The following is a 16,188-nucleotide window of genomic DNA, read 5'->3' as shown; positions in this document are numbered from 1 at the left end:
AAATAGCATTAGATTCAGATTACATACAATATTCCGTAACTAAAGTAGTCCGAGTGCTCTGGACGATGTCAGGTCATAAAAATTGTGTAGGTTGTGGTTTTTCAAGTGGTGAGCTCAGATCAGATGAGTGTTGACTGCAGGGCTGAATATTTAATCAGGACATTTCAGAAGCTGTTGTTGTAGCATTGTCAATATATCAATAGCCCGTCCAGTAGAGACCTGAGCATGGAAGCGTTTTCAAAAGAACATTTAAGTACATTTGTTGAGAATTAGCTGACTTGTGTAATAACTGATAGAGCTTATTGACTGCGGCCCAGTTTACAGTTGTCAAATCAATGCTGTTGCGGGCCAGTCACACTACTTTTAAACAAACTTAACAGGCGAAGGGGGTGCTCAGGGGGCACTGGAGAGAAATAAAGAAGATTGATGCCCTTTTTATTATCATTTTTTTGCCATCTTTTCCTCTGTGTTACTTACAGATGGCATTATCGGATATCCATTGTTTGGACTTCAGTGCCTCTAAAAGGCCTGATATATTGAGCTAAGGCTTTTAAGGTGGTTACATGGGATTTCAGCATTTGACTTGGCAGAAAAAATTAAATAAAAAGGCAGGTCTAAAAGTTTTAAATATTTATGAATTTTATTTTGCAATAGCAAAGTAGTCGAAGTGAAATGAGCCATGTATTGGTAAGTAGCCTAGCAGACGGCAACTGGGGAAAGTAATGTATGAAGAGAAAGAAAGAGAGAGGTCTTTCTCTAGAAACACACTCCTTTTTATCCTCAATTCTTTTTCCTGTCTGGCTCCTTCAAACCGCTTTGGAACGTATGTGTATGTTTCTACCACATGTGTGCGGTTTTCTATAGTTTTATGTTCATATTAAACAGAGGAAGCTATAAAGATATTTATGTCATGGTCTTGAATAAATGAAGAATTATTACTTTGGGTATTGTAAAAAAGGAAATCTAATCTTACTTTGCATTTTGTATTATTATTTTTTATTATTATAAACATTTTGATGGATACAGGGAACATAATTCTTCTTAATGCATTCTCTCTATTTGTGTTTTTATTTACACATTTTTTATTCAATATTTTAATCAAAATAAATTGCAAAATGCATCCATGTAGATCAAGCAGCACAGGGCAGAAAGCAGATCCCGCCCCCTTTGTCTGGTAACCTTGTAACTGCGTGTCAGCGAATGTAATTGTTGTAAGCTCCTATAGAAAAAAAACGCTGCCGTCCCTTTAAGTGCTTCCACCAATTCTGATGCCGTGTTGATTTACATATCCTATCCTCTCCTCCCCCTTCAGGAGAGCTGAGCGAGGATGTGGAGGCTGCCAGTGAGACCACCACAGAACAGGAGGACCAAACCAAAGACAGAGAGAGTGGGGGGGAGAAGGAGCTCGCCAAAGGGACAGGTAAGGCCTATATTTACACTACACACATGCAGGGGCACATTCCCCTTAGGGACCATGAGATGCAATGCCTAATTTGCTGTGAACAGTAGAGCTTTTTTGTCTAAACTAATTATACACATTCTGCCAAAACAGCAGAACCCCTTTAAGTATTATGGGTCTGTTTTAACTCCACAAATTACATTTATTTCAGTTTCTTAAAAAGACCTCTGTTTTTTCCATGTAGGTCTTTTATCATCACAGCACATCACATAAATTAAGCTAAATTGACAATTGAGAGATAATCTAGTCAGGTGACATGTGACTCATGTTTTGTGTTCTCTCAGTGGGTGATATGGACAGAGAGAGGCCTGGATGCATAATTCCAGCTCTACCACGTGTGTGTGCCCATGTGATGATTATGTTACCCCTCCTCCTCCACCTCCAACTCCACCCTTCCTGCTATGATTTGGTGTGACAGAAACACTCACCTGTGCTAAATGCTCTAAGACAGAGGTTTTTTCTACGGGGGGCTTTTTGGTGGCAGGTGCAGGGAGGAGGGAAGGAGGGAAGGGGGAGGGACTAGGGGAGGAGTTAAAGGCATGGTTTAGGCATATCGTATCATCCATTTATGGTTGCTTAGGATGTTAATTAGCTTTTAGTTTTTTTTATGTGAATACTCAAATTTGATGGGACTAGTTGATTAGTTGGGGTTTTCTATAATCCAGTTTAGGAGCACTGCTAATGCAGTTTTTGTGTGTGTGTGTGTGTGTGTGTGTGTGCCTCCATGCGTGTGTGGGTGGGTGCATGTGTGCGAGCATGTTTGTAGAAGAGGAGGAACAAGGCCCACTCCGGTGGCCCAGGAGAGAAGGCTGAACAGGAAGTGAATGTGACTGCCCCTGACTTTGCAGGCCCTCTAGCCTTCTGTTAATGTCAGAGCACTGCTAGCAGTTGTGTCACCCCCTGCCTGTCAGAGGTCTGGACAGCCAATCAGACTACGCCAGGAGGACTTATTTCAACATAATAGTTAGTTTAAAAAAATAGTTAGTTGCATTACCAGTCATTTGAATCATATTTTTATTCGTAATGTCATTTATTAGAGAATATTTGAAAAGCTTTGTGGAGACAGTGCTGACAGGCCTGGGGTGCCTCTTGGTGACTGGGGGGGGGGGGGGGGGGGGGTGTTGAGACACCCCTTTCACACATACTGTGTGACAGTCCCTCAAGCAGCATATTCACTGCTGCTTATAGGTTACATGCTCTCAGCATTAGAACATGGTGATGGGAACAAGGAAGTGGAAACTTAGTGTGTTTTTCGTTTGTTATGCAAAAAGGTCACATCCTGGATTTTAATTTACGATTTGGATGAACATTTTGAACTCGTGATACTGAGTTCACTGTGATAATAAAGTAATGATTACAGCTTTGTGGAATATGCAGGGCTGGCAGGTCACAGCTGGATTGACTATGATCTCCTACTGTTTTATGGAGTTGATAGTGACACCAGATGTGTAAGACTCGCAGGAGTGGAGTTGTTGTTTCTACTCAACTAGCTCCTTGAGTAAGAGGATGTTTTGATTTACAGTAGTCAGGTTATGAACAGAAAAAAACAATTCAGGCCTCCTGCACACCTAACATGTTTTAAAGAAAGTACAGCAAAAGCCCAATCTTTGCAATATGTCTTTGATATTCGAACTTTATTTTAAATGAGGGCGAGTTGTTGGCGCTCTTTGAAATGGCGACAGTCCTCTTTGATGGGAGAAATAATGATATGCATGCCTGCCTGAAAATGGCTAAAAGTATATTTTAACACATCAAAATAAAGCACTTTAAAAAGCATTAAAATGAGCTGAGCGATTAATAATTCAGTCATACCTGTGGTGCACAGGAAGACGACTCCTCACATTAGGAACCCTGCTTTTTGAAAGGCATGCAATTTGATACAAGCATATTCAATTCCTTTCCTCCCCTCTGTCAGTTGCTAATCACCAAATAAGTGTGTTTCTGTGTTTTCACAAGAAAGATGTGCTTGCATATGAAAAATGTACAGCTCCCCAGCAGCTTATTAGAAACGCTTAGTTAAAAATAGCATGTGCATTATGGAAGCAGGTCTGGAGCTCTGTTTGATGTCAGTGAAAAGGTGGGTGGGTGGGGGGGGGGGGGTTGGTGGTGGTGGAAGGATGGAGGAGCGGAGGAGGAGGGGGTGTGGGAGGGGGAGGGGGCGGCGGCGTTGTCAGCTGAGCATAGACAGCTCTACTTTACTGGAAGGTTCCTTTTAGACTTGACTTTTTCTGCGATTGATGGACACAGTCGGAGCCGCCGTTCACAGACGGCACTCCCCAGTCCTGTGTGGAGGAAGAGCACAGCTCGGGAGCAGAGCCCACAATGCATCTGGGAAACAGAGACGTGCGTGTTTCAGCTGATGCTTGTCTGAGGACGCCTGTGTGGCAGATACTCCGCCGTTGCGTGTTTAGACGGCTGTGTGATCGGCAGAACTAACCTGTTATTTAAGGGAGTATCTAAAAGGTGTTCAGTCTGCCTCTGTCTGATGTTGAGCTCTTTCTAAGGTCCGTCATTAGAACCATTGAAGTGTTTCTTTACATCATTGTCATGCAGCCATTGGATGGTGGAAACATTGCTCCTTTACAAATGACAGCCACTGTCAAGCACACGGCATTCGAGGACACAGAAGAAAGGATTTCCTCCTTTTTAAAGCCACTGTCAGTCTTATTTTCTCTTTTTGGTGCCAACACTCCTCGCAATTCATTAAAGTCATTTACAGATACATAAGACGGCTATGTCATCTCCTGAAAGATGTATTCATTATTCTGTAGCTTTTCATGTATTTCAAAGATCTCACACGCACATGCACACACCAACACATAGGTATGACTTTCGCAATGATTCAAAACGAGAAAAGGAAAGAGACAACGGTGGGCACATGTACTCCAGCTAAATCACAACGATTAAGAAAACGCCGGCTGAAGCTACAATTGAGCCACTTTCCCCAACAAGCCACCCAAGGGGTTGTTCCTAATGCTGCCTATGAAATCTTTATAAATGGCCGACCTCGAGCTTCCCTCTCCTCGCGCCTTGTTCACCGAGCTGAGGCAGCATTAGTGAAATGGAGGGGTGCTGTCGGGGAATGGGACCCGCTCCTCGATGAAGGCAGGAGGGGTGTTAATGCAGGAGCTGGAGGCACGGGGGAAGAAGGGAGGTGGGAGGAGAGGTGGGGAGACGGGGAAGTGAACAGGGGGGCAGGAAGAGGGGATTGTTAATACACTTAAGGGCTGGGAGGAATGGCCACAATATGATTTGACATGTTTAACATAAATGTATGGGACGGGTTGGAATTGAGGTGGCCTATATGGGGAAGTGGAAGGGTGTGTGTGTGTGTGTGGGGGGGGGGGGGGGGGGGTCATGCGTGTGAGCATGTGTGTGTGTGTGTGTTGAGGGGGGTTGTAGTTGTCCGCAATTGAGCGTTATGAATAATTCTTCTCATACTCCTCCTTCCTGACTTTCAAATGATGGGAGCTGGAGCAGGCGTGATATTACAGCTCAGGTCATCCGCATTCACACTGCCAGAGCACCCAACCTAATTGGTCCCATCTCTTTTCCCTTAAATATTTACTTATACCTATGAAATCTCCGTGATTGGATGCGTACGCAGGAGTCAGCTCGTGTGTGGGTGTGTGTGTGCGTGGGTGTGTGGGTGGGTGGGTTTGTGCTGAGCAGGTGAGTGGGCATGTTTGTCTGCGTGTGTGTGTGATAAATTGCTTGTGAGTGTGAAGGGCAGATTGAAAGAGGTGCAGGTCTGTCTGCTCAGTGAACATCAGCACCCCCTGGATGCAGTTGAGCTGTACTGCAGGCACTCCCTGTTCTGGCTTCTGGCTTTCTGTAGGGGCTACTGCCACAGTTGTGGGAGTCTGAGAGTAGAGAGTCTGAGTCTTTTCTTAGATGTATCTATTGTAGTTTTAAATGGTCAAATGATCAGATTCATTGGCATTATGATTAATTTTCAAAGAATTAAAGTGGGGTCATTCTAGGGAGAAGCTGGTGATTATAGTAATAATGACGGTGATTAGTTGACTTTGAACTCCAGCTTGACTGTAGTATTCATTAACTACACTTCAGCTTTTGTAACATGCAGCACACTGCAGCAGCCGTGGTTGGTTCTTAAAGCGTGCCATCTCGGAATGTGCTTACAGTAAGTGGTATCACATGAAGTCAGGGAAGGGCGGTGAAATGTTTACATATTCATATCGTGTCCTTTGAGCGCTTGTCATCCTTCGAATTATAATTCCTTTTGTCTTTGAAGATAATAGACCATAAATTGTCCTTGTTTGCATGCCAACTCCCTGAAAGATCAGTGTTTATGAGTTTCTCTGTGGCCGCTCTAATAGGCCTTCGTCGTCATACAGCAGTGTGTGCCTGGGAATGTCCTCTAAAGGTGAACGCCATGTCAGCTCCCTGCTCAGCGGCCGGAAGATTAATAACGCCGCCGCTAATTAATATCTTCTTTTAATTTCTTCATTTTTAAATGTGTCATTGTAGCAGTGATGCCTGTAGGCCTACACAAACTCTGCCTCTGTCTCTCTGTCGGTCGGTCTGAGCAGTAGAGGTTTCTCATTTAATAAAGGCAGACTTATACACCAAGGATAGAAGGAAATGATGAGCTTCAATATGAAGTCACTATTGCGTGAGGTTTTGGTTGTAATTTTCTTTATTTGAAATTAATTGATGCAGAGTAATTACCTGAGAAATAGGAGGTAGAATGGAATACAGTCTTTTGTCGCTCTGGGCTCTAACACAGGGGTTGTAGATTAAAAAAAGACGGGTAGAAAAAAAGATAATATTCAGTTATTGTTAGGATATGCATTAATAGTGAATGACTCGTAGCACAGGGGAGTTGGACCTTCTCTTCATATTAATGGTTAAATTGCTGAGGGACTGGAGGCGGCTGTGCCCCTTGTCAGAGATATGGAGCCTGCTGCAGTCATTTAGCCCCATGGTGTGGGGGGGGTGGAGGGGTGGAGGGGTGGAGGGGTAGAGAGGTGCAAAGGCTGAGGGGTGGGGTTCAGGAGATAGCGTGGGGCACTGCGGGGTCTATTCTGTGGAGGAGTCCGGTGTTGTGGACTTTGGAAGCGACGGTTGTGGTCAGTTGGCGGCTTGGTCTTGGGTTGACTGGTGGTTATCAACAGGGAGGAAGCCTAAACTGTGGTTGACTTGTAATGACTGGAGGCATTGGTCCAGAGGGGCAGGGCTGGGACTGTGGAGACTGGAAAGGCAGGGGGGATGGCGACCATATACATCCTGTTTCCAGACCAGCTGGGCGACAGTAGAGAGAGCGAGAGAAAGAAAAACAACGAGACATAGTGAGAGAGCAACAGAGACAGAGATAGACGGAGAGCAAGAGTGAGAGACATAGACAGAGAGTGAGAAAGATAGAGAGAGAGAGAGAGAGAGAGAGAGAGAGAGACAGAGACAGAGAGACAGAGAGATAGACAGAGACGGAGAGAGAGAGAGTTCCACCCCCCCACACCAAGGCCCATCCCCTCTGTGTCTGTGTCTCTTGTTCCGGTCCCAGAACTCATTCTCAGTGTCCGGTTAGCTCCATATCCCAGACTATTGACTCCCAAGGACATGTCAGATCAATGGCATGATGGCAGCTGTGATTGCATTCTTTTAAGATTTCAATGGCAGAGGACCTGTTGTGTTAATTCAGCCTGCCTTGTGTCGCTCACTCACTCCAGCTGCCATCTTTTCTTTCTTTTTTTTCCCTCTTGAAAGCACAACAAGGCTGGGATTGCTCCAGAGAGCAGGACTGTGCTGACAGCCCCCTCTCTCTCTGCCAGAGTAATGCAGCCCAGCTCCGGGAGGTGAGACAAGGTGCCAAAGTCCAATTCACTTACGGGACTTGACAGCACAAAAGCCCCTGGTTTACGGAAAAGGGCCATGAATTAATAATCACCTAATTGACTCTTAGGTTTTTCTTTCTTTCTTCTTCTTCTCCTGCTCTGCCTTTTGTGCTCTCAGATGAAAGTCCACTCTGTGCATCTGTCAGAAGAGGTTTGTTCTGGATGTTGGCTCTGTGTTTAATGACTGAGATGGAAAGGAGAGGTCAGGGTCACGTCCAGGCTCCTGTCAGACCCAGAGGTCAGGGAGGGGGGACCCTGAGCAAAATGTTGAGTGTGGATGGTGGAACTGTATACTCGTGGTGTTAGAAGCATCTTCAGGACACATACTGTAGTTGCTGCTGCTGGGGAACAATCCTTTCCATCACAGGGCCAGCTCAGAAAGTTTCAGCGCAAGGTCACACGAAAAAAGCAAAATATGAAAGCACAGTGCCAAATGTCCTCTAATAGTAATTTGACAGGAGAGACAGCGAGATTTGAATATTAAACATCTTGAATTACTTGATTGTCATTTTATACAGCGTATTAAATTTCTAATGACCTCCCAAGGGCAGGCAACTGGTGTGACTTTAGAGAATGATTCAGTAGCTCACCTACAGACACCTCCCCTGGAGTAAGTGTGTGTCCCCGAGTTGAGGCCTGTGTGTAGTGCAGCACTGCGGGGGTCCTGGGTGGGGAGGGGCAAAGCCCATCAGGACCCAATGTTCTGGTCACGAGCCACTTTAATGGATCTGGTCGGCCCCTGTTTTCGCCCGTGTTCAGATACCAGCCCAGGCGTGCTCAGGTTCACACTGCCTCACACCATTTCTATCGTTCTCTTCTTTCGTTCCGGTATGTTCCCAGTCTTGCACTGTGTTGGTGTTTTTCTCTCTCCCCTGGACGTGACAAGGGAAAACAGGATACAGTAGCTAGGCTTTAGTCACGGGTCTGGTGGCAGGAGAGGGTTGTGGGATTCTGAGGAGAGAGCGATTGATCAGATTTATGGAGTCCTAACAGGCCATGACGTGGTGAGGCTATGCCCTGAGCAAGCCTCCCCAGCCTTTATACACTCTCTCTGCCACACACACACACACACACACTTAAACAAGGAGCAGCTTTGTGGGCCCTCCTTTACCCCTTAAAACAAACAGCCCCTCATCTCAGCTCTCTAGTGTTAATTGAGGATCAGTTAATTGTATAACTAAAATGCTAATGATCTAACCATGTTTATCCTCCTCACTACTAAGCCCAGAGCAGGCTGGTGTTTATATCCTCTCATGTATAGTGCCACTCAACTTCCTTATTGTCAACATGGCTGACTGCTAGAATCACTTGATTTTTGTTAGTTGTTTTGTTCGGCAGTTTGGGACTTTAGACAGTGTAAAACCAGGTGCTGGTGATATTATCATCTATTATTGTAGATATTACATAGGCCCCTGTATTAAAGTGTTAGTGTTGGCCAGAAGCCTGCCATACCAGATTGTGTACTGTAGCCCGTCCTCCTGGCCTGATAGACGACACCAAGCTCATGGTGCTCTCTCTCTCTCTCTCTCTCTCTCTCTCTCTCTCTCTCTCTCTCTCTCTCTCTCTCTCTCTCTCTCTCTCTCTCTCTCTCTCTCTCTCTCTCTCTCTCTCTCTCTCTCTCTCTCTCTCTCTCTCTCTCTCTCTCTCTCTCTCTCTCTCTCTCTCTCTCTCTCTCTCTCTCTCTCAGACCTCAGCTGCCTCCTCCTCTCCAGCTGCTTGTCCTGTTTTGAGAGCCTCTTCTCAGCCCGTTCCCATATGGGCTTTTATGACCTAGTCTTTATGTGCGAGGATTTCCACTCCGACAGTGAGCGCTTAGAGAACAAGATTGGGTCCTAGACGAGCGAGCGCTCGGGCAGGAACGGCCAGGGAGGAGGAAGACCTCCTGCTCCCCCAGCCTTGGGGATGCACAATGCCATGTTACATAGTCTGAAGGCCATCAGAGGAGTGTGGGGACATGGCAGGAGACGGACCTGAGGAGAGGGGGGGGGCCGCCATGACAGGAGTGGCAGAGAGGATGGCGAGCAGGAGGGGACAGTGACTGAGAGGTTCACGTCAGCGAATAGGAGCGTCCCTTTGTTTAACATTTCCTTCGTTTATTGGTGGATGTGTTTAATGGGATTGGCTGTGACTGGGTCCTAATAGAGCCTCCTTGGCTGATCCCAGTGTCTCTGGGAGATCCAGCAGGCTGCTCCCACCAAAGCCAGGGCCCCACTGGGTAATCAGCTCAACTGCCCCCCTCCTGATTGGAGCTGACATTTTAATGTCTGGAGCAGGAGCGTGGTCAGCTCAGCTTAACCTGACCCCTCCCCCAATGCCCCCCTGTTCTCAATTTGCCCTTCCCGGACTGTACAAATCAGACCAAATTTAACTCTTTATGGCCTCGTTAAGGGCCGGCAAGACACCTCCTTAAGTTTCACAGTGAATTCTTTCCGCTGGCGACAGGGTGGTGTGGTGTGGCCAGCTCTTTCGGCTGGCTCCGGTTGGATTTAGCTCCTTTACGAGCGTCGGCTTAGCCCAGTATTTCTGCTCAGCTGTGTGATGCCTTTCTGTTTTGCCGCCGCTGTTCTGTCAGGGTTCCTCTTTCTCTTTCCGTCTGTCTTTCTGTCTTTCTCTGTGCCTCCCTCCCTCTCTCTCGCTCGCTCTCCTCCTCACTCGTTTCCCTCGCTTGTTTCCTTCTCTCTCGGCTGCTTAGTAGGGGCAGGGGACGGCCGTCTGCTTGGTTGAGTGAAGGAGAGGAAGAGTCTGTCTGTATTGTTAATGCTGGTGCAGGTTGTATTAGAAGGATTAGCTGTGTGAGTGTTCTGCAGGCTAGCAGAGCCCGCAGGAGCCTGGGGTGACAGTAGACAGAGACAGAAGACGGGCAGCTACCTGACAATTAGCCCGGTTTTACATCTCAACACACAGTGAGCATCAAAGCGTGGCTGTCTTGTAACATCCTCTGGTGCATATGGATGCTAATCAGTAGGCTAATGCCGTATTGGATCCCTCCGGCTGTTTTTTGGTGGGAGAACAAGGTTTTGTTTCTCCTCAAAATTCATCCTGCTTCCTGAGATGCGAGCGAGGGGGTGCAGGGGTGCTAAGCCTCGTGCCAGCATTGGCTTGTGAAGGGGTCCAGGAGTTTGGCTCGGAGGTGCCGGAGCCCGGGTGTGAATCTGTCTCTCCATCCACTCTCTCTTTGTCACAGTCCACTTGGCCCGACCCACAACCCACTGGAGGAGGCTTAGCTGGTTACAGAAATTCCAATTAAGTGTAGAGTTGCACTGGCACTCACTTGCTGTGTAGGCACAAAGAGCAGGAGGATTTGCCCAAGCCGGGTCAAGCTATAGGTCACTGTTTCCACCAGGATTTCAGAGGATATTGGCTCCACAACTTCTAAAGCTCTAACTGCCAAGCCAAATTGCACCTCTCCTCCCTCCTCTGACACGATTTCCATTTCATCCCCAGCATAAGAATCTAGAGACTTCAACCCTCTTTGGTAGCAATTTAAACTGAAATTTATTTTGATGAGGAGTAAGCTTATACAGCCATTTGGTCATGAGTGCTGTGAATGTTGACCTCCTCTTCCCCCGAGCCCCCCGCCCCCCCACTGCTGCCCTAGGAGTAGCTAGCCTACCTTGTAGGCCCCTAGGCCCAACTCAACGCCAACTGGCCTTTGGTTCAATTGTACCCATGTAGAAGATACATATCTGTCTGTTGTCTTTTGAGGAAAACATTCAGTACTCCTTGCTCTTTTTCAACCATGTGTATTCAGTATGAACGTATTCACTGTATTCAGTAGAGAGGAGTCATTTCTAACGTATTCACACCTATACAGTAACACCAGATTGTCTCAGCATACTGGAAATATGCAAATCAGCCATGCCCACCTGTGCAAGGCAAGCTGTGAAGGAGCAGCGGCAAAAAAAAAAAAAGCAATTAGAGGAAGTCAGATTTGAAGAGGGGTTTGAGACAGATGTGGATCTCTTCACCTCACCGCTGACTGATAAGATAGCGAGGCGATGTGTTTGCCTTGCCTTAAGTTTTTTGGCGAGTCTCTCATCTCGAGCACCACTTCAAACACGGACATCTGACGTCAAGCGAGACGTAAAGCCGGCCGCCTCGGCAAACTAATGTTTTGATTACCCGTCGGAGGCGGTGTCTGATGTCCAAACGATGCGGCATTGGGAGAGACAAGCCGTCAGAGCACCTTGCCTGTGTGCGTCTGCGCTGGCATGGGGGGAGGAGTAGAAAGAGTGTGGTGTTTTCGAGGGGAAGTCGTGGCTTTGGCTGATCAACTGCTTCCCTGCCCAAGTCCCATTAAAAGCGGTTATATCACATTTAAGAAAGACATTTCCGAGCCCTTTATCCACTGCCGTATTGATTGACTTGTTCGTGGGCTGCCAAGTCTTCACCTTGTCTTGACGAGTCTGTCTCTTTTTTCTCCTTCTGTGCGTGTGTGCGTGCGTGTGCCTATGTGTGTGCAGCAGCAGCATCCAGCCAGTTGGAGAGGGACCAGACGGGTTCTCCGATCCCTTCCAAGAGGCCCTCCTCCAGGTCAGAAGCCACAGAGAGCCCCCTGTCCTCCAAGCGCCCCAGGACCACTGACAAGAGTGCCGCGGAGCAGGTGAGACGTCCTCTTTTGGCACTCCCACCTCAACACAAGTGTCACACTGAAGGAAAGATGGTCACGTTAGGCAATACTGACACTTAGTTTTCCCAGCTCTTTGAACTTGGCGTTCAAGCCAAGGTTGTCCCAAGCAGCAATTACCATGTGCTCATTACAACTCTAAAACGTACACATTAATTAAGCAAAAGGAACTTAAAGTTGTACTTCTAAGCGTTTTTAGATGTTGGAATGAAGCTGCCCCTTTTTGCATAATGCATGACTTTTTAATCCTCTTAAAAATTAGTTTTTCCCTTTTTTTGCTGCGGTTGCATTGCTAATTGTGCAAAAGGTGAAAATCAATATAGCATTTGACAGATGAGAGAGCTTTGAAGTGTGTGCCAGGAATGACTGGTGCTTTCGGTATAACCTACTGGTGGTCCATGATCACAGACACCTGCTCCTCAGTGAGGAGGAAGCTCTCCTCTAGCTCCACCACCTCTCGCCCTCTCAGCGCCCACCCAGCTCCCCTCACCGTCCATCTCACACCATTAACCTCCCTGTGGCCTTTCCCTCTCACGTCTCTCCCTCCTCCCCCTTCCCACACTCTCTCTCCCTCCCTCCCTCCCTCCCCCTCGTCCAGATGTACCAGTGTCCCTACTGCAAGTTCAGCAACACAGACCTGAACCGCCTCAGAATGCACGTGATGACTCAGCACTCAGTCCAGCCCATGTTCCGCTGCCCGCTCTGCCAGGACATGCTCAACAACAAGATCCACCTGCAGTTCCACCTCACGCACCTCCACAGTGTGGCACCCGACTGCGTCGACAAGCTCATCGCCACGGTAAGGGCAGGACGCCGGCGTGAACCTGAGCGCCTGTGTCTCCCAGACATGCAGAGGAGCAAATGGCACGGCTTTAATCGAGCCATTTAAGACTTGAGCGATAATCGCACAGTACAAACAACCACCCCGTGTGGCACCAGCTATACGTACTGTACGCTGTACTCCGGCACGTCATGTGCATTACCTATTGTGTCTCCGTAGACTTTATTGTCTCTGTGGGAGACAATAAAGCCTCTGTGTGAGCTCAGTCCGTGTTTGTTCACAAAGGGCAGTGTGGCAGGCCCACAGTAGCTGCACTGGTGGGTCAGGTCATGGACCAGTGCAGGGGCAAGCCGCGTTCCCCTCCCCAACAGGGGATGACTCACTCAGCCTTACTCAGCCAGCCCTACCCTGCCTCTAATGAAGCATGTCTCTCCTGTCTTCCCCCTGCCAAATTGATGACATTTGAGCCTTTATCCAAACACAAAGGATACAGTTAATTGTGAAATGACTCGAGGCCATCCCATTGACTAACTGGAAGTCACGTATTAAAGGGTCTGATTTCTGATGCTGCTGCCATGTTCTGCTCTGGCTCCTAATGTGCTCGTAGTCAATCAGCCTTATTCCTCTTCCATTGTTATCCCAGTCAATTGAGATAGTGGGAGAAAACAAGGGGAAGAGAGGGAGACAGATTATTCTGTTGTTTGCTAGATGAGCAGCTCTCTTACCTCCCAGTCCATTTATTAGCACATTGACATTCTCCCCATGTCTATGATCGCCTCTGTGCCATTCAAAACAAAGGCTTTCATTATTTATATATTCAAGTAATTGTGACACAGATGAATTGAAATTTAATGAATACTTTTTTCTCTCTCTCTCTCCTTCTCTGCCTTATTGAAATGCAAGCTCTGGCAGTGGAAATAATTTTATCCGCCATTTCTTTAATCTAGCCAACCTCCAGTCTCCAGCTCATAATGAATGCAGTGATTTTAGAGAGAGACAACGTAGGGTGTGTGTGTGTGTGTGTGTGTGTGTGTGTGTGCACAGTCACACACCTCAGACTGTACAGCTACATCTGGGAACGCAGAGAGCTTCCCCTGCTGTTCACACACAGACCCAGGTGGGCGTTGGAACACGTCCTGAAGGAAGATACATTACTAATACAACACTGATATGAGCGGGAACACAACGTGTCCCTTTCTCTCCCTCGGGACAGACCTCACCTCATTTAGTTTTAATCATCATCAAAGAGAAATAAGCTTTGCTTTTTTTTTTCTGTCTTACTTCCTGTAAATGACTGAGCAAATGTTGATGTTTGTTCTAGCCTGTGGAGCTGGATTGCTTGCAGGAAAGTCACTCAGGGAAAAAGGTTGCTTTGCCTTCTGCCGAGCCTACACCTCACCCTGGATAGAAAGCAAATGGCGAACACATTAGTATGGAAGGCAGCAATATTTTTTCTTTTATAGAGATAATAATGCACTGAGCCTCTACGAGGACTGCAGTAGAGAAACAGAGGTAATGTAATGCACATTAAAACCTCCACCTTTTTTTTTATAACGGCTGGATCTAGATGGAAAGGGGAACTCTATCCTTTTCACACATCTAGCAGACGAGCCTAATGAATTCTGAAATAGGTGACTTTTATTTCATGCCGACCATGCATAAAGATGCACACACTCGTTCACCCTTCATTTCCCCACCCAGTGCACTCATTCGCTCCTGCAGCACCGTCATACCCTCCCCCTCCCTCTCCGGTCTCTCTCTCTCTCTCCTGCAAACCCATTTCTCTCGTTACCCTCCCTCCCTCTGCTCTCTATTTCCTCTCTATCTCTTTTCCCTTTCTTATTCTCTCTACCTCCCATTTCCCCTTTCCTTTTCCCTATTCTCTCTTTCACACTCACTCTTTCTCCCTCATACACTCTATCCAACTCTTTCTCTCTGTCTCTCTCTCACACAGACTCTGTTTCTCCCTTCCTCCCTCCCACCCTCGCTGTCTTTCTCTATGTCTCATTTTCTGTCTGTCTAAGATAGGGGTAATGAAAATAATTGTGCTTCATTAATTCTGAGAGTCTGGCTAGATGATAGCCATTTTGAACTATGTTTGCCAATTAGGCCATCCAAATTAAAAGTGACCTTGGGATACTCTCTGCACTTGCCTCTCGTCGCCTAATGAAGCGGTTGTCTAGAAACAGTCCACTTTGTAATGTAAATCACCACAGTGTTTTGTTTTTGTGACTCTCCATGCTGGTCGCATTAATTTGCCACTTTTCCTTTGGAGGAGAAGGGGGAAAGAGAGAGGGGAAGAAATTTTTTTGAAATGGATGGATATTTTCCAGTGGATTTCTGATTGCACTAATCACAAGGTGATGGACTAGAGAACATTTACTGTTCCACTTAACCTCAGAGCCCCTGCAAACCCACTGTGGGTTGAGCACGACCTGCCATGCAAAGGGAGAGAGAGAGGGAATGTCTGTTTGGAGCTGGAAGATATATGCCAGAGAGGGGCATGCTCTTTCACAGATATGTCCTCATTGGCCTCACTATTTGGAGGACTTGTTGCCACTGGCAGACTTGCAGAGGCCAGATGGCCTTTTGAGAGGCACAGAACAAAGGCTGGAACGCAAAGCTTTAAAAAAAATACTTTGATGATTTGTTTATCTGTTTCACAGGATGTTCATCTATTATCTGTTCAATCATATATTTTCTCCTGGCAACATGGCGTGTTGTTGTTATTTACTGATGAGAAAATATAAATTAGTTTGTGTTAATTGTTTAGGTAATTGTCGTTTGTTATTCAGTAGGAAAAGTCAGACTATTATTTTAAGCTTCTGTTTTCTGTCAAGATTTGATGTTGTGGAAAATGGTATCAGAACGTCTGTGATAGGGTTGTACATGAGAGAGCAGATCTATCAGCAGTCTATCAGAACCTGAAATGGAGGGAAAGTATAAAGAGAGATGGGAACAACCGACACAGGGAGAGAGAGAGGAGACAGACAGACAGACAGACAGACAGACAGGGGGAGAGAGGGAGGAGACAGACAGACAGACAGACAGGGGGAGAGAGGGAGGAGACAGACAGACAGGGGGAGAGAGAGAGGAGACAGACAGACAGGGGGAGAGAGGGAGGAGACAGACAGACACGGGGAGAGAGAGAGGAGACAGACAGACAGGGGGAGAGAGAGAGGAGACAGACAGGGGGAGAGAGGGAGGAGACAGACAGAAACGGGGAGAGAGGGAGGAGACAGACAGACAGGGGGAGAGAGAGAGGAGACAGACAGACAGGGGGAGAGAGGGAGGAGACAGACAGACAGGGGGAGAGAGGGAGGAGACAGACAGACAGGGGGAGAGAGGGAGGAGACAGACAGACAGGGGGAGAGAGGGAGGAGACAGACAGAAACGGGGAGAGAGGGAGGAGACAGACAGACAGGGGGAGAGAGAGAGGAGACAGACAGACAGGGGGAGAGAGGGA

At 47.1% G+C, this 16,188-nt stretch overlaps 1 protein-coding gene across 1 annotated transcript in view; it reads left to right on the top strand.

Moving 5' to 3' along the window:
• zfhx3b (zinc finger homeobox 3b) overlaps positions 1-16,188 on the top strand; it is a 147,950-nt gene that overhangs the window by 120,180 nt on the left and 11,582 nt on the right. Inside the window, 3 exon segments of the mRNA XM_062471053.1 lie at positions 1,313-1,420; positions 11,778-11,917; positions 12,540-12,740. Of these exon segments, the coding sequence (XP_062327037.1) occupies positions 1,313-1,420; positions 11,778-11,917; positions 12,540-12,740 (449 nt within the window).

The sequence above is a fragment of the Osmerus eperlanus genome, chromosome 10, assembly GCF_963692335.1.
Source record: "Osmerus eperlanus chromosome 10, fOsmEpe2.1, whole genome shotgun sequence".
NCBI lineage: Eukaryota > Metazoa > Chordata > Actinopteri > Osmeriformes > Osmeridae > Osmerus > Osmerus eperlanus.
This window is presented reverse-complemented; position numbering and strand designations above follow the sequence as displayed.